At 37.3% G+C, this 22,844-nt stretch overlaps 1 protein-coding gene across 1 annotated transcript in view; it reads right to left on the reverse strand.

Annotated features, from left to right (window-relative positions):
* Positions 1 to 22,844, reverse strand: part of LOC124158194 (dynein axonemal heavy chain 2) — a 154,769-nt gene that overhangs the window by 48,932 nt on the left and 82,993 nt on the right. Inside the window, exons 42-47 of the mRNA XM_046533382.1 lie at positions 16,825 to 17,021; positions 15,156 to 15,320; positions 11,898 to 12,064; positions 11,259 to 11,430; positions 10,964 to 11,176; positions 6,159 to 6,374 (exon numbers count right to left, since the gene is read on the reverse strand). Of these exons, the coding sequence (XP_046389338.1) occupies positions 6,159 to 6,374; positions 10,964 to 11,176; positions 11,259 to 11,430; positions 11,898 to 12,064; positions 15,156 to 15,320; positions 16,825 to 17,021 (1,130 nt within the window). The remainder of the gene's footprint in view (positions 1 to 6,158; positions 6,375 to 10,963; positions 11,177 to 11,258; positions 11,431 to 11,897; positions 12,065 to 15,155; positions 15,321 to 16,824; positions 17,022 to 22,844) is intronic.

Here is a 22,844-nt window from a genome sequence, read left to right on the forward strand (position 1 = left end):
CCCCTTCGCTTTAAAGGCAACGACGTCACATGCAAGTTCGGACGTGTTCGAATTTTTTCAACCGCAGGTTGTGACACCAATATTACTAAATGCAGTATAAATGCCGCGGGATGCCCACTCGTGCAATAATTTTAGCGCGCGCTCCGGAGCGAATCACCCCGTGCGATCGTTTCAATGTTCACCTCTGGGGTACCGACATGACGGCGCGATGCTTGCAAGAAATTCAAACAGGAGCATTTTAAAAATACGTCACTAAGGGAGAAACTCCCTGCCTGCCGCTTGATTTTGACCCACGGTTTCAGATGACTGACTCACGCTGAAAACCAAGGCCACTCAGTTCCCCTTGAACTTGCAACCGGTGAAGGGGAGGGGGGAAGATAAGAACTTTGTGTAAGAGGCGCACCCCCGTTTTCGGCTGCAATATCTGGGAAAAAAGGTGCGCCTCTTATACGCGCTTATACGGTAATTGGATTTTCTGCTTGAGAATTTGAAAGGGCCAAATATTACATGATTCATATATGTAGTATGTAATCTTTATTACAGCTATGAAAATTCCTGTACTCAGGGCTCTCCCTTGTAGTTTGGATATATATGTATATATTGTCGACATATTATGAGTGCCAATATTCTAAAGTAATACCTATCATGTAACACCACTTTTCAGGTATGTTCTGTTTTGAAATTTAGCTATTATACTTTAATTACATATTAATGATATGAAAGATTCCTTTGTCAACTGACTCTTTCACAGAGTAATATTTTTAAAAGTAGTTTTCTTGTTGCCTGGAATTAAGTGATATTTTTCTTGGAGCCTATGGCATCAGAATCGATGGCATCAGAATCAATGGAATCGGTATCGGTAGAATCGGAATCGAAATGTCAGAATCGGAATCGGGATCGGAATCGATAAAATTTTGGAATCGACCCATCACTAGAAATAACGATTTTGTTAACTTTGCTAAAATGGCCAAGTTAATAAAATTGTTATTTTTCATCGCAGGAACACGGTTCAAAGACATACTTTATTTCCTCTACTACAATCGCAAATTGCTGGAAATCGGCCGGAATCCCTTTGATAGCGCATCAAGAGGATGTTCTCGAGGTTGGTAATTGATACAACTAGCCTATTAGTAATTCTACCGCTATAATATCACGGCTATGGTTGATTCGTTACATTATACCTTCAGGAAGCTGCAGCGGATGAAATCACGGAGGAGATTAGAGGCTTAAAAGATGATTTTGAAAAATACTTGGACAAAGCAGGAAGAGCACAGCACGCAACATCAAACAATTATATTGCCCTAGACCATGATATCCTGGCTTGCGACAATGCGACGTCGGATGAAGCAGCGGCCGGGACTAGTCATAATAGCAGTGACGACGAAGATGAAAGTGAGGAAGTAATTTCACCAAATAAAAAAGAAGTACACGCTGCCCTCCAAACATTAAGATATTTTGATCTGGCTAACAAGTTAGGTCCCCAATTTCATTCCCATTTATGCAAGTGAGAAACCATGGTGGAAGATGGAGAAGGGCAAAAAGAAAAAAATAACAGATTTTTTAGTAGTATCTTTTCATGTATACAATATTGGGCTCTCTTTACCACCAACTTATCTTCAAGGCTACTCGTAATGAAGACGCACTTCTAACTCTAACCATGAACTTTCTTCTCGCGCGCCTCCCCGTTCTCCCATGCCGAGAGATCTTTCTTTCCAAAGTCTTTGTTTACTCCCTTCTGCGGCCTTCTGCTGATCTTGCTGACACCCACTTTACGCATCCCAAACCCCTCCTTCCCCAGCATTTCCCATTCACTCCCTCCCTAAGGTGACTGAGCTTGAGTTGCGTCGTAAAAAAATACGCCCCCCAAACATAGACTGAGGCAGAGCTGAAGGCCCTTTCCCCACCCTTCTTTCTCCTGACCCTTCACCCCTCGTTATGCTGACCACACTTCTTTCCTCATCCCACTCTTATTCACCCCACCCACTGGGAACGTTCTCAGACTGTGGAGAAGGGCATGGTTCATCTTTACCTGCAACGGGGGTAAGTTTTTAACTGGAAAGGCTGAAGAAGTATCTTCCACTATAGGGGAAATGGTGCCGTGCTTATAATTGTCTCTCTTCTTCTCTGCTGACGTTTCAATTTAAATTATTTTCTTTGCTCTTTCCACACTTTATTTATTTACGATTATGGTGCGACTATTTTATCGTGCTAAAGCTAAGAAAATCTTTTCTCTATGTCAATGATCCTTCGCATAACTTTCAATACGGCGGAGAAAGGAACATGACAACTAAATGAGGTGAAGGTTTTTGCGTGTCATTTTTGGGAATTCACGCAAGTGAACCAATACTTCACACACGTTGAGAAATGATGGAGCGTCTCTTGTAGTAAAACAATCAATGTGGATAATAAGGTATCTCTCTTTACTTCTCCGATAATGGAAGATGTTTCTCCTGTCGTTTTCCGGTTGGAACCCTGCTCCTGTCAGCATAAAAGAAGAGAGACATACTATGTATATGAACATAGCACTTCACACCCGGTATGAAGAATATGGTCCTGATGAAGAATAAAGTCTTTCATAGCAACGTCTGCAAAGATGATGGAGCACAGTAGCCGGACGGAGCACTCAAACAGAATTTACTTCAAATATTCACCAGAAGATAATCATATACTAAGTAATTTATGATCGTAACTGAATCTCAATGAAAATAACTAATTGAAAAGATAGCATATTCAGCTGAAAATACGGAGTAACTCGAAATATTAGCTTACCAAGGTTATTTTGGAAGCGGGTTAAGGCCCTCGTTTTTCTTTTTTTTTCTCGTCACTCAGCAATAGAGGGCGACATAAATGGCAGTTAGGCTGGCTGACGCTAATATTTCCGTGGGTGCTGGAAACAAATATCAATCTTATGCTTCCTTAATAGTTTCTATTCGCTCCTAACCACAAATTGATAACATTAAATTTTTATAATAAACTTTGCAATTCATTATTTGATTTCGTTTTCTAACCTGGGGCCGTATTCTGTAACTCCAAACCGATCGGTGCGGCACCGATTCGTCGGGTGCGACGTCACACCGACTCCCGGTAAGAAGTCGTGCGATTCTGTACGAACCCGGTCGGTGCGGCACCGACGAGAGGACGGGAGATCGTCGGTAGCCGTACCGACAGCAAAGAGGTGTCGGTACGGCCACCGACTAGTGGGTTTCATGAATTCCCCGGTGCGCATTGTACGTTTTATTTTGTTTTTACCTCATCACCGAGTAAATAATGAGGTTTTCTCCAATGTTATCTTTTTCTGCCCCTTCGAATACGCCTCTATAATTCACTGTGTCATCATCTATATTAATTACCTTGACAGAAATATAAGATAATGGTTAATAAAAATGAGGTTTGCTAACATATAATGACTTTCTCTCATTTATGTTACCGCACTTTCACTCGCTTGTAATAGGCTTTATTTCTCTCTATCATCATTTACTTGCTCCTTTGACATAAAAAAGATATTTTTGATTAAATATGAGTTTTGCCGCAATGTTATCACTTTATATCACTCTGAATAGGCGACTGTTATTTCACTCAATCTGTCATTTTCTCTCACTTGGAATGCGCAACTTATACATATGTATTTCACCCAATCACAATTTATTTACTTCCTCGTCATTACACTTCTTTTAATTGCACCCAGCTCCATATTTTTATAACAATTTCCTAACTTGTTCCTCTAATATTACATTTGCATTTGAATCCTACGTTCACGTTCCATGGTATGCTATTTTCGTCTGCTACGGTGCCAATGGCATAACCTTCCGTTGATAACATTTATACGGAACTTACTTAATGACAACTATATTACCAAATCATGAATAAATAGCATTATACGGAACCAATATTTAAAAAAAGAAGCTACGATCTCAAGGAGAGTTTCAATAATTCATTCCAGCAACAACAATCTCCATCACATACAAACTTTATTGTGATGTTGTAATATTGTTTCCTTCGATTCTGTAGGTACAGCATTACTACCACACATTATATAAGCATTGTTAACAACTTATCCAATATCGTTTATCTTAATCTAGCAATAAGTCGTAATTTCCGCAAATAAAAAGATTGAGAATGACGACAACAAACTGTGCCAATGAGTCTTCACTTGTTTTTACCCTTCTTTCATTGGTGGAGACACGTGAAACTTCGGATATATTCGGATTTTCCCTGTTTGGGAAGGAAGGGGAACCGTACCGACTGGTTTGAAACCGACGACCTTACAGAATCGCTGAAAGTGTCGTCGTCGGTGCGGAATCCGTTGTCGGTACGGTTTGATGTCCAGTCGGTGGGCTTGAAAGGGAAACCGACCGGTGCGGCACCGACGAAATACAGAATACGGCCCCTGGTCGGGAATTTCTTAAGCGATCGTTGATATTGAAGTATGTACAAGAAATGGGAAATTTATAGTGGTATAATTATTTAACGATCTTTCTCAGCATAAATCGATAACAAAAAGCCTTTTCTAAGAATTCTACCATGAATAACCACCAAAAACATTTAAATAAGGCTACTAGAGACAAAAAAGGGCGGGAGAAACGAAAGCGAACATTTTTTCATGACTTATGAAAAAGGTTTGAAATTACGAAACTCGATTTTACGAAGTGCCAATTTCCCGGTCCCACTGACTTCGTATAATAGAGAGTTTACTGTATCTCCAATAAAAAGATATCAGTCGGGGAAAAAAGGTCTTAACGATTCAGGAAAGCTATCTAAAATAACAGACAAATGGTGTGAATAATAATAGATTGTTTGATCTGCGTAAATTATGAAAATTACAAGAAATTTAAGTGAAAGTTTGGATTATTCATTATGATTAAAAACTTTTGGGCTATGTCGCCGCGTCAATAATTATTATCCCTTGAAAAAGCGACCAGCATCGGTCGGGAAACATTGGGGCCACCCAAAGAATTGATGCTGCGACATAGCCCAAAAGTTTTTAATCATAATGACGAGCACCCGCAAAAGTTTTAACGATGGATTATTCACGTTTTCTGATCATTCGTACCGCGTCTCCCCATCATTAATTAGCCCAGATAATCAGGAGTTAGCTGTATTTAGGAGAGGCACATGCAGGAATTTTGTATGATGGTAATAATTTTGATCATTATAAGCCATGTCAGACAGTGTATATGCCATGTATTGTATTTGTAGAATCATAATAATGACAAATGAGAATAATAACAGAATGAAATGAGAGGTGCTTGAGAAAAAATATGCAATTGGAAAAAGAACAAATGCTAGTTCTGTTGATACCAGTTGATATGATGAACCTCAATTGCTTTTCAGGTCAGGCCCTAACCAAACAATTATGAAGATTTTTCCTATTTCTATTTTTATAATTGTAAACATCACAATCAAGTATGAACATGTTCAGATTAAGATGTAAAAAATTAAAAAATATAGAAACTAGTAGATCCCAAATAAAATTGATTGACTATTTTTACAGGGATATCCCTTCATATTTCTGGATTTCTCAAGCTATAATAATAATAATAATAATAATTTTATTTGTCCAGAAGATCATATATTACAGTGAGCCACAGAATATAGATATAGGACACGTAATGGAAGTTAAGTGAATCATAAAAATGTAACATACTGAACAGTAGATGTAACACTAAACAATTGAACACAATATAACAATAAGTGACATTCACATACATTTATACATATTATTAGGGATCAATATAGATCAATTAAATCTGTTCATTGAGGAGATGCTCCTAAGTTTGGGGGGGAGTGAATTATATATTTTTGAGCCCATAGCTATGGGGCTTGTGTAGGAAAGTTTTCGTCTGTGGAGGTTTATGTGGATGGATGTATGTGATCTAGTTTGGTGATTATGTATATCCTGATTTAGCTTTAGTCAATGAAGGTTGAGTTTAACTAGTACACATAGTTTAAATATATAGACAAGGAAGCGTGAGAATTCCCAGCTTAACAAACAGTGGTCTACATGATTCTCTTCTAGGTATACCCAAAATGGTTCTGAGTGTCCTCTTCTTCAGGAGAAACGTTTTGTTTAGGAGAGTAATTGTTGACCCCCAGAATTCAATGGCATAATTAACTATACTTAAGAAGTTACAGAAAATGATAAATTGCACACCAATTACCTTTGCAAGTTCCATTGTTTTGATCCACTTCAATGCTTGAGTTTGAGGGTCAATTATTAATGGCCATCGATGACTTCTTCTCACAATTATTCCATTTTCAATACTGAAATCATCTGAGGGCAATCCTTGAAAATTCCACTCTCGTATGGTGGCAGGATCTTCAAAGAAATCAATAACATTGTATTCTGGAGAATGAGGAACTTCCAGGTTCTTGACCTAAAATATTGAAAACCTGTGAGGTACTTTCTACATACATGCATCTTATACTGCTCTACAAGCCTGTTCAACTCTATTACGACTGACACAAGCAATTATAATAAATTCACTATTAGTGATACACTTAACCCAAAACTTAACATGAGATTTGACATACATACATACACATCTGCCCTTGGAAAGGACATAACCATTTATCATATGCTGAGTGATCCACACTCTTAACACTAAGGCAAGGAAATAATAGTACAGAGAGATGGACACGAAGCTTATTAAATTCTCCGCCTGTATAACTTTATCAAATATCATGTCAAAAAATTTATCCTTTACGGATAAAGCAATTCAGGAAAAAACATATGTACACCCATGTCTCGTATTTCGATTGGCGCAATTTCGATATAGCGCAAATTCGTTCCTCGGGGAAACATTGCAATGCAGTGTAGCCTAATCAAAAATCTTAAACGCTCTCGTGATAAAACGTGAACTTGCGCGAAGTACACACGAAATTTCTATCATTTTACGCATATTAATATTATTGCTTGCCTCAAATCTTCTTTTTTGTTTATATATTAATCGAAATCCATTGCTGTGCAATGGCCAAAAGTATTACTCGTCATTGAGTCAAGATAGCCGGCCTACCGAAGTAATTTATCTCGTCTCCTTAACAGAATGAGTTAATTTAGATCATGAATTAAGCGTGGGGCTAGTGGAAATGAGTTTTTTTAAGCAATACTGGTTGAGACGGCTGGTAATTTTTGCCGTCATAAGTTATCGGGCGATTGACTTCCAGGTAGAGGGTCTACGCTAAAGCCTTCAAGGTCATCGGTATTCACGGGGGAGAAATGGAGCGGTGGCCGAGTTGCACAAGAATAGCGTCAACATATATATAAGAGGGTCCGCTATAGAGTCTCAAACACAATAGCTTCGTTCCCTCCCCGCAGTCGTAGGCCCTCTGCGTCTCAAGAATACAGTTCAGTAGTAGAAGGTGATTTCGATAGAGTCATGCAGAGTAAAAACCAAGAGAAAATGGCAAAAAAATAGGAATGCGTATAGAAAAATCAAGAATTTATCAAGAAAAACCATAAACCTAGAAGAGGATTTTGAAGAGGTCAATTGCTTTGAAAATGGAGAGCGTCAAAGCGATATTGCGCGGAAGTTTAAACGCACGGTGCTTTATTCTGAATAAAGACGAAGTTAAAACATCAGTGACCTCAGCCGCACCAACTTCAATCAAGCGGTCTACACATACGGAAAGTTCATAGTGAATCAGTACGAAAAGACAAGAGTGGTAATCCCTCCGAGACATTTAGTGAAAGCTTCGGTTGGTTCCAGAATTTAAACGGCAAGTAGGTATTTTCAGTGCGGCGATATCAGGTGAATCTGCAAGTGTTGATAGCGCAGTCACCACAACATTTTCTGATGAACTCCAAGCTGTGATTGAAAGTGGCTCCTTTCCCCCTCAACTAGTTTTTACAGTTGACGAGACGATATTCATTTGGAAAAGAATGCATTCTCGTTCATTCATTTTCAGGGAAGGAAAACCTGGGTCAGGTTTCAAGGCATTTAAAGACTGTTTCACGTAGCCGCTAATGACTCGGAGGACTTCAAATTAAAATGATTTATCATTCATAAACTCCGCTAGTTATGAAATGGCATTCAAAGTAGCATTTTCCTGTCATTTCGATGAACGACAAAAGGGCCTGGGTGACACAATAGTTGTTTTTAGACTGGTTGGAAAAATCGTCAACTGCCGGCAATGCATTACGAACCCCTGAGATAGCAGATATTAGCCCACCCGCACGACAGGAGGGAATTTCAAAAGCACGTAAGAATTTTTTTTAACGTGAATAAAAGTCTTCAAATGCGTGCATACTATCTTTAAAGATGTTTTAAATTATAAACATTTATATAAATAATGTTTTCTAAGGCTATTTATGGGAATATTTATTTTTTGGAGGAAATTCAATACCCAAGACCTATGCTACCAGGAACACATCCCTATCTTCCCAATGTTAAAACGCTCTCGTATAACGCAAATTCGTATAGCGCAAAGACCCCAAGGAACGCATCCCTTGCGCTATACGAGACATGTATGTATATGTATACTGTATATATGTATGTGTAGGTGTATATGTATACTGTTGCTCAAATAACGTGCAGTTAAGTTTGGATTCAAATAACAGAAAAGGCTACAGGAAAACTAATTATGCCATTATTTTTCTTGCTCATATTTTTAAATTTTATTGCCTAGAGACTACACAACAACATATGAAAAGGATTTAAACAATTTATATCATGGCTACCAATAACAAAAAAGCGCTCACTTTTTACTGAATACAAAAAAGTGTTTTGAAATGGCATTGATTTTTCACGCTTTACACATTGCCTAAATTACATGAAAAATATATTTATTAGACAGGAACATTAAAAATAATTGACTATTTTTGGCCTATATGATAATAATAATAATATGCTTTATTAATGGGCATAGAAACCCTGTACAAAGTTACAATATATAAAAAAATATAAACCAATACAATAATATAAAAAAGAAAATATATACATTCCTTTATAAAAGGATGCAATCAAAACTCAATTTGGGAGAAAGCAATAATTATTAAAGTATCACACATTTACCTAACTGTAGACTTAACAATGTTTTTAAAAGTGTATAATGGAGTAGCAAAAAAGTCCAGGTTACTGTTAGCATTGCTATCTCTCATTGCACGGAAAAGAGGCAAGAAAAAAGAATAGTTATTTCTTAAAAAAGGAATTGTGAACAGTGAAGTGCTTCGAGATGAAACTGTTGGAACTCTGAGGGGTACAATAGAAAGCAATGTTGAACATTTAACATGATTATTTAATATACAATATAGAAAAATAATGGCAAATTGTTTTCTCCGCAGATGAAGGGAGGCTAAATTAATAAATTCCATTAGGTCATTGCGGTCACCAATAATCCCATGATCCATCTCACAACCAATCAAAGCGGTTGTTTTAGGTATAACATGCACATTGCTCTCGTGAATACGTGTACCTGCTGGAAATGGTGTTTGGTGGATAAGAATTTTTACATCAGACAGAAATCCATAATAGCAGTGTAAATGCTGAGTGGAGAGCAAACATTTTTTTTTGAGGTGGCAAGTTCCTTTAGGATATTTGAAAGATATATTAGTTGAACCAACAATATGACCATATGACAATATGAAACAAAAGTTTCTCGATAAAGTACTAGTATTCCTGTAATTGGCTAAAATCTTGTTTGAATCCTTTAACGAATATCATAATTGCTCGCCAAAATCCTGCATTTCCAGGGGCAACCTAGTCAAAAATTCCCGCATCAATCGGTTTCCCTCATTCATCGTTTTTTTCATCCATCCCCCTGAAAAACGATAGATCGAGGTTCCACTGTATATCCTACTATGTGAGTTTGACAATCTTTCATTTCATTTTTTCTTCTGCATGTGTTCAACTTCAGCAATCTGTTAGCCAACACATGGGGCTACATCTAGGGGGAATTGGTTGCATAAACCCCCACCAAAAACACTGCCGATAAGAGTAACCTCAAAAGCTCAGTGGTCTGAGCCTATGCCCAAAAAGCAGAAGGTCCGATTCCCAGAGCAGGTGAAATTTTCCCATGTTTTAAGACAGTGAGATATCTTTCAGCTAGATCAAAATTTTGATCATGGAAATCATGTCACACAATCATGACATTTACACTTGACATTAACCAAATTGTAGTCATTTCACTTTTCCAAGTTATGCTAGTGCTAGAGATAGTCTATGCTAATATGTACATGCAAATTTTGAGCAGCAAGTGTTAGTAGGTCTTACACTGAGGCCTAGGCTCCGCTAATTTCTCGATTCAAAGCCAAAGACAAAGACATTTCTTGTAATTTTTTGGTATGACATCATGAAATTGTCACCCAAATGTAAGGAAATAAATATTTCTTTACTATGTCATCTCAAGCCAAGCTCAAGACTCATTCAGTGAACATACTAAGATTGCAATCGAGCTGGAATTGAGCAATATTTCTCTTTTGCACAAATCTCAAAGCATCAAAACTCATCAACCCTATTGATATCACAGGTTACACTTAACAAGGTAATGAAAATTCTTTAGCCAGAGGGAATCGTGGTATCTAAAGAGACTTAAAGGCTGCTTAACCCAGATAAACTGCAGGATAAGCAGCAGGAAGGTTGATTTAATCTTAAGAGGAATGGCACAAAGCCCCAAGCAATACATAGATTAAAATTTCAATAAAAAATATAAATCTCAAAAATTATCACAGTTTTGTATCAATCACAAAATTGAAACAATCAAGAGATGTATTGAATTTGATGTTACTAAAGGACACTTTATCCTTAGAATTGCATCCATAAATTTGGATAGAGTAAAGAAGCCATGCTTCCACAATTTAACAGTCTATCATCCAATGCTGGTAAAAATTTTCCAACATATGAGAAACTTCACCATTCTAAAATATTTGTCCACTCCTGCAATGGCTGGTAATTTCAACAATCCATCCTAAAGCTTAATAAGAATATGTAATACAAGAAAATTTAAACACAAAAAAAATTATGATTACATTTTCAGACCATTGGCGCAGAAGATCTTCCCTGTAAACGGACACAAAAGGACCCATGTACGCCACAAAAGCTGTAGCCAACAAACAGTCTCCAGGAAGAAAATCACTCTGCTGATCCAAACGTGTGACGGTTTGAGACCATCTTTCCTTTTCCTCTGATAATCCTGATACCAAGAGAGCAGCTCTATCCATTTTCATTTGGAGTTCATCTGCCTGGAGGAAAATGATTATCATTCCAGCAATAATCCACGCACTAATAAAATTAGATGCTTTAATTCTAAACTTCCAAAATTACCGTTTTCCTCAATTCTTCTTTATTCAAAAGTTTCTCATCATATTCCTTCTTCAGTTTTTCAAGAGTTTCATTCAATTCATCTAACTTCTTCTGAGCCTCGAGCAAAATTTCTTGCTTTTCCCTTAAATTTTCTGTTGCTTCTTCTAGCTTTGCCCGTTTGGGAGCCACAACTCTATTACATAATAAATGAAATAAAAACATAACCAACAATCCCAAAATAATAATCATTCATGTGATCAATTCATAATGATGATTTTAAGTAATTATTAATGAATTTTGATTAAAAGCAGTCAATGATCAATAAAGCTACTCGATATCACCAAATGCCAATTTTTAACATCTCAATATTGCTTGCAGATCAGCATATTAGATGTGTACTAGTAACTAAAGGGTCCATTCTCATGGCTACCAGTCTTCTCCTCCCCATTTTGTTATTTATGATACATTAACACCATAGTAATTGTATCTCAACTAGAGCCAGTGAAACATGACTGAATGCAAGAAACTCAATGAGTTACAATATTAAGGACTACAAGATAATTTTTATTCATAAATAGGGAAATCATGCTTGTTGAATTACTTCCTTTTTTTCTTTATTCATTAAAACATAGTATCAGTGTCCACTTCAAGAAAACTTACCGATAAACTTTCCCATACTTCTCAATTGCCCGAACCCACATGCACAATGACTTTGCAGCAGTAGAGACAATGCCCACTTTTTCAGGATCAAACTCAGGATTTTTAGTGTAAACAGCAATTTTTTTAAGAGTCTTATCAGATATATTATCTTTATCAAAGTCTCGCAGCTGTAAATAAAAAAGGTAGATTCAATTTATTGGTCTCATTCAGACCATGCTTACTATGTTCAAAATTTGTTCATACAAATTAGCATTGTATTATGCCAAGTGATAAATCATCTTACAACAAGATGTTTCTTTAAAAAAATGACTCAAACTTCACCAGTGAATGCTAAAATGTTTCTTCAAAAAGTATTTTTTCCACTCCTTACAGTGGAATAAAATAACTGTTGAAGAATAAACTACAGAAGAACTGCATTTTGCCTTGAAAATTGCCATTTCCTCAACATAAAACTATTTCACACGCACATAAATTTTAAAGGCCAATAAGTAGAGACAAAGATTCATGGAGAATACAATATTCAAATTTCATGCAATAAAGCAGACAATTTGGGTTTATAATTCTGTCTCATACACTTGTATTCAGTCATAAGGAATAAAAATTATTTCATGTGAAATGGCTTAAAATATATTCTGTTCACGACTTCATGGCAAAATGGTTGATTGACAAGTTTTGAAGCATATACACATGGAAAAAATAAGTAACATCGGTATAAGACACGTCCTGAAAAGACAAAGAGATATTTCTTTCAAACTAATTTTATGAAGAGGTGGAAAGTGTAAAAGTAGAGCAGGCAAAGGGCAGTAGCAGGCAAAGTAGGCAGCGGCCTGTGTGCTCAAATGCTGGGTTTTATTTTTTCCCAAATTTTTTCCCTTTTTCCTACGGTGACTTCTTTCTTATAAAAAAATAAAAAGAGAGCAGCATGAGAGGACCTTCTGAAAGACCAGTTCTCGTGTCACTTCATAATAGAGGATCCATAAATATTAGAGATGGGTCGAATAGCAGATTTCTTGAACTCGAATATCGAATTCGAATATTAAATCATTGCTCGAATATTCGAATACCTCGAATACTATGAATGCTGGAATGTTTGGCTCGGTTGCCTATGCAGCAGGCAACACAAGATTTTGGGTAGTAACTTTGATTTCCTTTAAAGGTGTAACGTTTCAATTAATTACTCTTTTTTTTACGTCACTTACAAATATTTTATTGATAATACAAACTCGGGAGCAAGGGAACACCCGTCCGCCATATCTATCACAATCCGACTCCCTTCTTTTCACCTCCTCCCGCGCCGTCAACAATCACAACAATTACCTCACTCCACCTCTGCTGCTTATTATTGCTTGAATTACGTCACACCAAAACCAAAACAAACCACTCAACATTAGGTGTTACAAAGGATTCGAACTGGAATTTAGCTGATTAATGGAATATTTTAATTTTGTGGAAACAATTGGGCATATATTTAATTCAACTAACATCGCTTTACCCCCACTCCTGCTGCCAAGTGCTAGCTGACAATCTGAGGCATTTTGTAGAATACAAGCTCTTCTCCACCGGATTTTCTTCAATTATTTTCAGTCCATCTTTGGGAGTTCTCACGATATAAGAAGATGAATAGGAATTGCTAGCAGGGAGAAACCAAATATCCTGAGAAAATAGCCCTTGGTCAGGGACTGTAACAATAAAGATTTATTGCACCACTCATAAGTTGAAAGTTGATATATGTTTTCGGAAAAAAATACCGCATCAACTTCCGGGAAGCTCTGCTGCTCATATCGAGTCTTGCCAGAATGCCAAGTCTCTGTCTTATTTTGACATTTATTTCCTCACGTAAAATGCTTAAATAAAGTCAGAAATGCGTCGCGTTTGGTCTTGTTCTTTTTTAAATTACGCGCACATTACTGATATTTCAATCCAACAAAGGTGTAATATCAATTGCCGAAAGTCATTGTTAGACACCTTTTGGGCTAATAGGTGATTCATGCAGCAGTTGACCTCCAGAAACTGGAAACTTAGAAGCAGGTAGGCTGAAAAAGGTCAGTGGGTGAGAAAAGGGGGGGGGGCGCGAAACACATTTCTTTTGTTCTCGTGTAACTTGATATTTTTTCGAAGCTAAGGTCTTCGTAATATGTTCCCTGCACGAGCTGGGACCTTTTTTTATTTCGGTGAAGAGGAAAGCCTCAGAGGGGGGACTAGTGCTGAATGGAGGGGGATAGCGGATCTTGGGAAATGCGCTAATGTAACTATCCCATGGTACTCATGCAGCAGTTGACCTCCAGAAATGGGGAACTTCGAAGCAGGTAGGCAGAAAAAGGTCAGTGGGTTAGAAAAGGGGGGCGTGAGACACGTCTTAATTGTTCTCGTGTAACTTGATATTTTTTTTCGAAGCTAAGGTCTTCGTAATACGATCCCTGTGCGAGCGAGGACCTTTTGTTTGATTTCGGATAAGAGGAAAGCGTCAGAGTGGGTGAGGCGGGTGCTGAATGGAGGGGGATAGCAGATCGTGGGAAATGCGCCAATGTTACTATCCCATGGCACTGAGTTTCTCCCTATGGTAGTTTCATCTCCTGGAAAAGATTCAAACTAAGTGCCTGTCCTTATTAGCCATAAATGACACATGGTGAACACTTTGTCTCATTTATACGAAACCTGCGCGAGCTGGGGCCTTTTGTTTGATTTCGAAGAGGAGGAAAGCGTCGGAGGAGGGGCCGAGGGCTGATGGATGGAGGGGGAAGCGGATTTTGGGAATTGTGCTATATAGTTACTATCCCACTGCACTGAGATTTTCCTGGTGGGGGAAACCAGGGATTTTCTGATTTTTTCACCCGGATCAATTTAGGTTCCCCACGTCGAACTCTTTTCGCCGCTTCAACCCCGCGAATTTGATGTAGCTCGTCAACTTGCCTAAAATGGCGCTGCATGCACAAAAAGACTTAGAGTTCTCTACATTTCTCCGAGTCAACTCCCAACGACGTGCGTGCAACAGTGTATGACGCGAAATTCTAAGTATTCGAGGTATTTGAGGCGGTACTTTTCGCATAACTATTCGAGACCTCGAATATCGAATACTTTCTAGCATTAGAGTATTCGCGGATACTATTCGCACATCTCTATTAAATATTACTTCAGTTATGGTTGAAGCTTTCCATTTTTGCAAAAGGAGTTTAATTGATGAGCAGCAATGAAAGTACATAAAACATAAAAAGAAAATCCTCAACCTAAAAGTATAAAAGTTAAGAGCTGGCAACACACCTTACTTAGGAAACTTGCATCTCCCAATTGCCTCTTTGCTTCTGCCCATGATGGTTCAACACACTTCAGTATCATTACAGCTTCCATCACCATTTCAACTTTAGCAGGAGGACGTCCATAAGATTTGATTTCACTCAGATCCTTTTTGTTCAGAGCATCTAATGCCTGCATCGAAAAAATATTTAATCTAGAGCAAAAAAAAGGGTAAACATATAAAGCAAAAATGAACCAAATGAGACCCATGCAAAAATCAAAGGAATAGCTGAAAAGAGGTAACTTTTTTTATATGAGCTCCACCTCCAGGCCCGTGAGGATATAAAAATTGATTTTCAGTAAAAAATGTCACTACCCCGAGGAAGTCTACAGAAGTGGATGTGAAATTGCTGAAGCTTATTTTTAAACGGTGATACAGATTTACACGAAAGAACATTATAGAACATCATGGACAGCGAAAGTTTGAATCGATTTAAAAAAATAATATTGTTTTTTTCCCTTAAAATATTGTTTTAAAAAAGATTGTAAATAATTATTGGTTTATAATATCTAACCTTAAAGAAATATTTAGCATTTTCCCAACAAAAACATACCTCATAATTATTACTATGCATACTGAATATAATTGAGACTAACTATCATAATGGATAAAGTACAGCACACTCCCGATTATCCGGGCTAATGATGGGGAGAGATGGCACGAATAATCAGAAAACACGGATAACCCAAACTTCCACTTAAATGTCTTGCAGTGTTCATAATTTACCAAAACAAGCAATAAATTACTATTTATGCAGTTATTATGTTATTTTAGAGTGCTTCCCGGACTCATTGAGAGCTTTCTTCGCCTGTTCGCGATCTTTTTAGCGGCGATAACATGGTTTTACTCATATTATTAATGCTCCATGTAAGGCCTGGTTTCAAAAACCACACATCCGTGACTTAGTGATCACAGATACAGGAAAGTGGTTAGCACAAATACTTCAAAAGCACTGTTCGACATCGGAAACTACACTGTCAGGCACCACGCCACATAGTCGCCTCTCGCACAAGTTGCCCAGGTTGCAACTGCAGCAGGACAGGTATCCGTGATCACAGAGAGCGGTCACGCACTGCGAGGCTTGGAAAATGGGAACATGGTGCTCCTGTGAATGCAGCTACCGTGCGATCGCTTCCGCTTTACGAAGGGTATTATAACGGAAATAATAAGCCCGGTGTATCCTAGCATTAATGCAGTAATTCTGGTGACTTTACGTCCAATTTTTTTTTTATAAAGATCGTGGAAAATATTGAGCGAGAGTGAAAATCATGCATGGATAATCCGCAACACGGATATACCGCAGCCGGATAATCGGGAGTCTGCTGTAATATAATTGAGAATAAGTTTTGAACTGCTAATCAGAACACGGTTAACTCAAGCAGCAATGACCAAGGAGAGGATGTCTTCTCAAATGGAAAATATATAAAGTACTAAATATTATTGTGAATGTTTTTATGCTAATTTGCATGGTTGGATAAATTGTTAAACAGTGTTTGAACGCCAGATTATGTCATAGTTTCTGTAACCATTGCTCCAGCTAAAAACATATAATTCTCATTATTTCATAGCCATCATTTTTTTCTGCATTGAAGAGAAATTTAGAAACAGAAAACCTGTTTGCCACACTCCCATTACCATTATTGCTTCCTCTAATGCAGGCATGGCTTCATCCAAATCAGCTTGAGCTATATCTGCCAATTTGAGGCAAGCAGTTTCCTCTTGCTTAATTTTCTTACTCCTAGCTATGACAGATTTTTGTTGTTCATCAGCCTCTCTTTTCTGCTGGGCAATTATAACCAAGTATTCATCACATTCTCGCTGGAAAATGGATACTAAAAATAAAAATGAAAATATGTAATTGTTATCATTCATTACAGCTGCTCACTGGCAATATATGAGTGAATATTTACCAATAGTGCTTTCAGTTTGGGTATAGTATAGCCTATTGGGTGGATAGTCTACTAGGAGGGTAAAATTCTTCTCTTAACAGGGTGCCATCAACTTTCGAGGGTAGAGTTATATGCTCATAAAATCGGGCAGAAGCACAGATTGTCAACTTCCTCAATTTCAGAAGAATGATTTGAAATTTTCCACACTTTCTTATCATTTTACTGTTGAGCACCACAAATCCAAAATTCCCTAGTCCGGGAACACCCATTACATATTCCAGGATATTTCCAATATTTATATACATGTTTCAAGGGAAACATAACTTTTGCTGAATAGATTCATTTTTCTTCACCTGCTGAAACTGTTTCCCAATCTTAACAAAATTACTCCCTTTTGTATCTGTCGACAAAAGGACACACTCTTACAACACTTAATGCCAAGTCAGACACTGTTAAATACACTGCCAAAGCAATACCGAGATGATTGAACTTGCCCAGGCAGGACTTGACCCCACCTCGTGGGCAACAGTCTTGGCAGGCTACGGAGCAGACAGAAGATTTTTTGGTTAGGTTCTCTATACACTGTAAAAAATGACCAAAGGATTGAAAGAAAGTACTATGCAACAACGATCTCCACTAAATAGGTGAAGATGCAAATACGCATGGCATATTGCATTAAAATCTTGCAACCAAGATGCGAGTGTCACATCGTTGAGATGGACAGTAGAAATGGGCACAGTCTGTTTGCATTGCTGTGGCCCAAGCGAAAAAACCCTTTTTCTACTGGCAAGAATCTTCCTCCATCAGTCGCTCCAAATGTATGAATTCACATAAATAGAAACACCCACGTGATGGCGAGCTTTGATGGTTGAAAAGTTTCATTTATGTAGACAGCAGAACGCTCATTTACACACATTAAACACAGCGTATGTCGATCACAAGAGAATATTAACATATGAAAAATGTTTTATTTACTTTATTCTTTAACTAATAACATTTAGAGTTCGATATTCTGCAATTTATTCAAACATGTCATGAGCGTTCTTTTCATTCAGCTGTTTTGTGATAAGTCCTGATGGTTAAATTAAACTGTTCGTAAATTTAGAAACGATTACTGATTATTCCTAAAGTTATTTATTATTAAACATTTTATTTAAATGTCATTACATTTTGTTGAAACTTATCAAATTCCCTCATAATAGCCATTGCAGTACCCTAATTATACTGGTTACTATCACTGTACCCGAATTTTGGCAATACCCAAAATCCAGTCCCACCCAAGATTATTATACCTAATAAGAAAAATACATCATTTAAGAGAGAAACATGCAATCACTGTACTTCTTAAAGTAACCTTGATCGAGACGTTAATATTTTTCCTCGTATCTAAATACACTGGTTCAATTATGAGAAGTTGATTGGATTAGGAATAAAGATTTTTTCTGCATCTAGGGGTAAAAATTTTAATGGAGTAATGAAAGGAGTAAAGTTGGGTGATTGAGTGAGAGTGGATGGTATTACCGAAGCAAAAAGGTAATTTTTTCGGTAACTCAATAATCTATGATTAAAATCTAAAGGTTAATTCTTAAATATTCTTAGGAATCAGGGAAAACAAAGAAATGATATTCAAATTACAGCGAAACTTCTCTTTAACTGAATCTCTCGGGACCATAATTTTTTTCCGGATAAGACAGTATTCCCCTTAACTCAAGGTCTGACAACTCAAAAAAGACCGCGAAAGTCAAATCATATCAATTACAAGCATCCCCTGAAAGGTTGGTTCGACTCAAATTCTACATAGAGACAAAATTGTTATGAAATTATAAAAGACCAGCATCGCATTGTGGTTAAACTTGTTTATTTGAAGAAACTAACATAAAAAGCGATCCATGCAATAATCACATAATCCGTCATTTTTGTCTGTTTTTCCTTTTCTCTTGTATAACGCAACTCTCCATGTTGCAAAAAGCCCCATGTAAGACATTAAATAAATCAGTGTTACCTTTGAGACTACATTCTGCTAGTTCTTTCAATGAAACCAACATTTCTCTGTAGGATTTTTTGCTTTCTTTACATATTACGGTTATATTTACTTCTTCATCTTCTTTTATACTCTCTGTCAGGGAAGCGAAACAGTTTAACAGTTGATTTTTTAATACTTTCACTGCCTAATTAATCCAATAATGGCATCCAGCCCTGATATTTTTTTTGATCGCCATCGACACTGTATTCGCAGTATCTGCAGCAGCTAATAGTGATCACATCATGTACTTCCACCATTGTGCTTTAAGCAAACTAATTACTCCCTGATCCATTGACTGAGTGATGCTATAGCATAGTTGAGTTTATAGTTGTGTTTACAGGAAACCAGGCTAGCTCCACATTCGCAAGGCAAATTTTAGAGTGACAGGTTGCATTATCAAGGAAAAGTTTGACTTTCCTCTTCATTTCAGCATTGAAACTTTTAAGCCACTCTTCCATGATTGAAGTCATGTTCCATGCTTTTTTATTATTTCTCTATTTGACCTGTGGCTTCCCAAGTTAGAAATAAATAAATTTCAATGAGTTTGAAGCATCCTGGTCGAGCTGATTTCCCGATGACAAGAGGTTTCAGGAGCTCCCCTGTCATATTTCCACAAATGACAATGGTCAAATGCTCTTAAAGAGTGCTTCCCTCCAACAGAATAATGAGTAAGAGTAAATGTAACAATTTTTTTCCATTTATACCCTAATTTCAAGAAATAGAACTCGCAAATGCATACAAACCCTTGCAGTTTTCTCCTTTTACACACAATGCTTTAGATGGCTGAGACCTAAAAAAACATTCCGGTTTCATTCCCATTATAGATATCACATGGTTGATAGTCTTTAACTTATACTTGAACCGTGCATTTCAACACCTCTACAGTTTTCATATCCTTGTCATTTGACTTGCCAACAACAATGCTCCAAACAATATTGCTCTGAAGCTCTCTAGCTATCCATTGGAGGCTTTAAAATCTAATTTCCCTAAATAAAATGCAAACTCCTTTGCCTTTTCTTGCACCACTGGACCTGAAAATGGAATATTCCTCGATCTTGCTCACACAAACCATTCCCAAACTAATTCGTTTTATTCTTCCTATTCGCAGAGAGGTGTTTTCCTCTTTGAATGTAAACTCAGGCGTAAAATAATGTATAGAAACAACAACTATTTTATGTTGTGTCATTTTGCAAACTATTGTGGCATGGGATATGAAGAACTATGTTTCTAAGAACCTACCCCTTTCAAAGTCTTTCTTAATTTCCCTCTTCTTCTTAATTGCTTCGCAAACTTGCGTCTATCCACACTTAAACACTAAACTCTAATCTTGACCAAAACATTTCCACGTTTCCCAAAGCCTAGCGTTAACCCTCCTCTAGTGCCTAATGTCCTGCTGTGAGTTTCTTTTCACGTACATTGCGTCAAATGCTCAACAACACTCCTCCCCCTTCCCTCCCGTAACCTTTCCCTTTCTTAACCATTGCACCAGCTCATGTTTGCATGCTTACCTTCCCTCAAACTCGTAGAACCATCTCCTCTCTCTTACTCTCACAGGTTACGGGAGGGAAGAGGGGGGAGTGCTGTTGAGCATTTGACGCAATGTACGTGAAACGAAACTCACAGCAGGACATTAGGCACTAGAGGAGGGTTAACGCTAGGTTTAGGGAAACATGGAAATGTTTTGGTCAAGATTGATGCCATATTGTCCTGAGTCCCTTGCATGACGTGATGTCATTCAACAATGATGTGGACCATAGAGAAGGAAAGACAACTTCGGCTGGTTCCATTTTAAGGATTATTTTCTAGGGAGAGGGCTTAACAGAACATTTTAGGATTTCATTTCCTTGCGGTATAAATTTTCCTTGAAATTGTTTTCTGCAATTCCGCTTAACCCAGATACTCGTGCCCAGAAACCAATTCCGTTTCCGCATTTGACAGTTTCCGTTTAACAGGGGGCACCAATGCATGTAAAACCCTATTGCAAACTCCACGACCAACAATATATTTTCCAGATACAGACAGGTTTCCGCTTAATTCAGGTTCCGCTAAAGGCAGGTTTCACTGTAGTATAAAACACAATAGCCCTTATTATCAAGTCAAAACATTAAGTTACCAGAAATAAAAATAAAAATGCAGGTTGACAAAGAATGATATAAATACCACACACTATAGAAAGGAATTACACGAACATTGGAAAGGGAAAGAAAATAATAAGAACAATATATAAAAGTGAATCAATGAAATAAATAAATGGATGGAGAAGGATTCTGTTAAGAATATAGCAGAAGTGTAGGAATTCATCGATTATATAATCTAAACTGGTTATAACAAGGAAACTAACTGAAATTTAATGCCTTATGTCCTCTTCAAGATGAAAAATCAAAATCTGACAAACTTCCTATGTATTAAACAGCATGAGTAAAGCAAGGTATGAGTTTTTATTTAAGTATCATTCATGTAAGTGAGGACTTAGGTTTTGGTGGACACGCAATACTATCATCAATATTAGAACCTAAATTGTCATTTATGACAATTGTATAAGTACAGTGGCGGAAAAAATTAACGCAAAGCTCGTTGGCGTCTGAGAGCGGCCAGTTCAGGAACTACTTGTCTTCCAAAATTTTGCCCTCGTAATGCTCTCATACAACCGGGAGTTTTAAAAGCAATATATCCCTTATACCGGGGAAATAATCATACCCGTCGCATTTTGGCAAGGCGCAAAAGATCCAGCTACGAATGCTTCGCCATATTCTCCGAAGTATGCTTCGCCCTCGATTCACCTAGAATGGAATCTACTCTCGTCGGGACATGATTGGACTCAGCCGACATATTGGGCATTGAGACTTCCTTATATCCCAATCGTTCCCGTGGTGTAGTGGGTAAAGTATCATGCTTCGAATCAGAGGTTCCACGGATCAAGTCCCACGGACGGATGACTTGATGCTGCACACACACACACTGTAAACATTTTTCTCATCTTAAAACTTCGCAATACCTAATTATAGGTCCATAGGACGTTGCATGTCTATTGAATTCTTACTCGCTTATTTATTCGTTGAAATTCAACCACAATATTGCATAACCATTTGGGCAGTTGACTGTGGAGTGAATTTTGACTACCATTTCCGCGTCGTCCAGCACCGCTTCAAGGCCCCTAACCATTAGCTGCATGTGCGATGTGTCACGGCCTACGCTTCTTCTCCCCTTCAAGGGAAAACTCCAATAGAGTTCCTCAAAGCAGAATGAAAGCACTTTTTTTAGCCACCTCCGAGAAATCAGTTGTATGTTTTCAGTTCACTATTGCAATGCTTTACTCAATATTCTCCGCCCAATAACAGTTTTTAACATACTGCAATTAAAAAGAAATGCGAAGACGAATTGATTTAGGTAACGGAATATGTTATGGCCATTTTAAGGTTCAATAATTTCTTTCATCTAGTTATCCGAAGAAATTGATTAATTTGGCCCGTAAACGATTTCTTTCAATTTTTTTTTAACTTCATAATGTCTTTAAAACTTGATTTTCAATCACAAAGATGATGGATATGAACGCATATTTGATTAAAAACGTCAATTAAAAATTGAATCTTTATTAAAATAGATGTATCTGAACTAAGCGTTAAATGTTTTTCAATTTTATATACTGACAAAATGAGAATCAGAAGTATTATAATTTTCACTTGCTGAAAAGTTATTTAGGAAACTGGAAAAATTACGGAAATTTGAATGGGTGGAAAGGAACT

Source organism: Ischnura elegans, chromosome 4 (genome assembly GCF_921293095.1).
Source record: "Ischnura elegans chromosome 4, ioIscEleg1.1, whole genome shotgun sequence".
Classification (NCBI taxonomy): domain Eukaryota; kingdom Metazoa; phylum Arthropoda; class Insecta; order Odonata; family Coenagrionidae; genus Ischnura; species Ischnura elegans.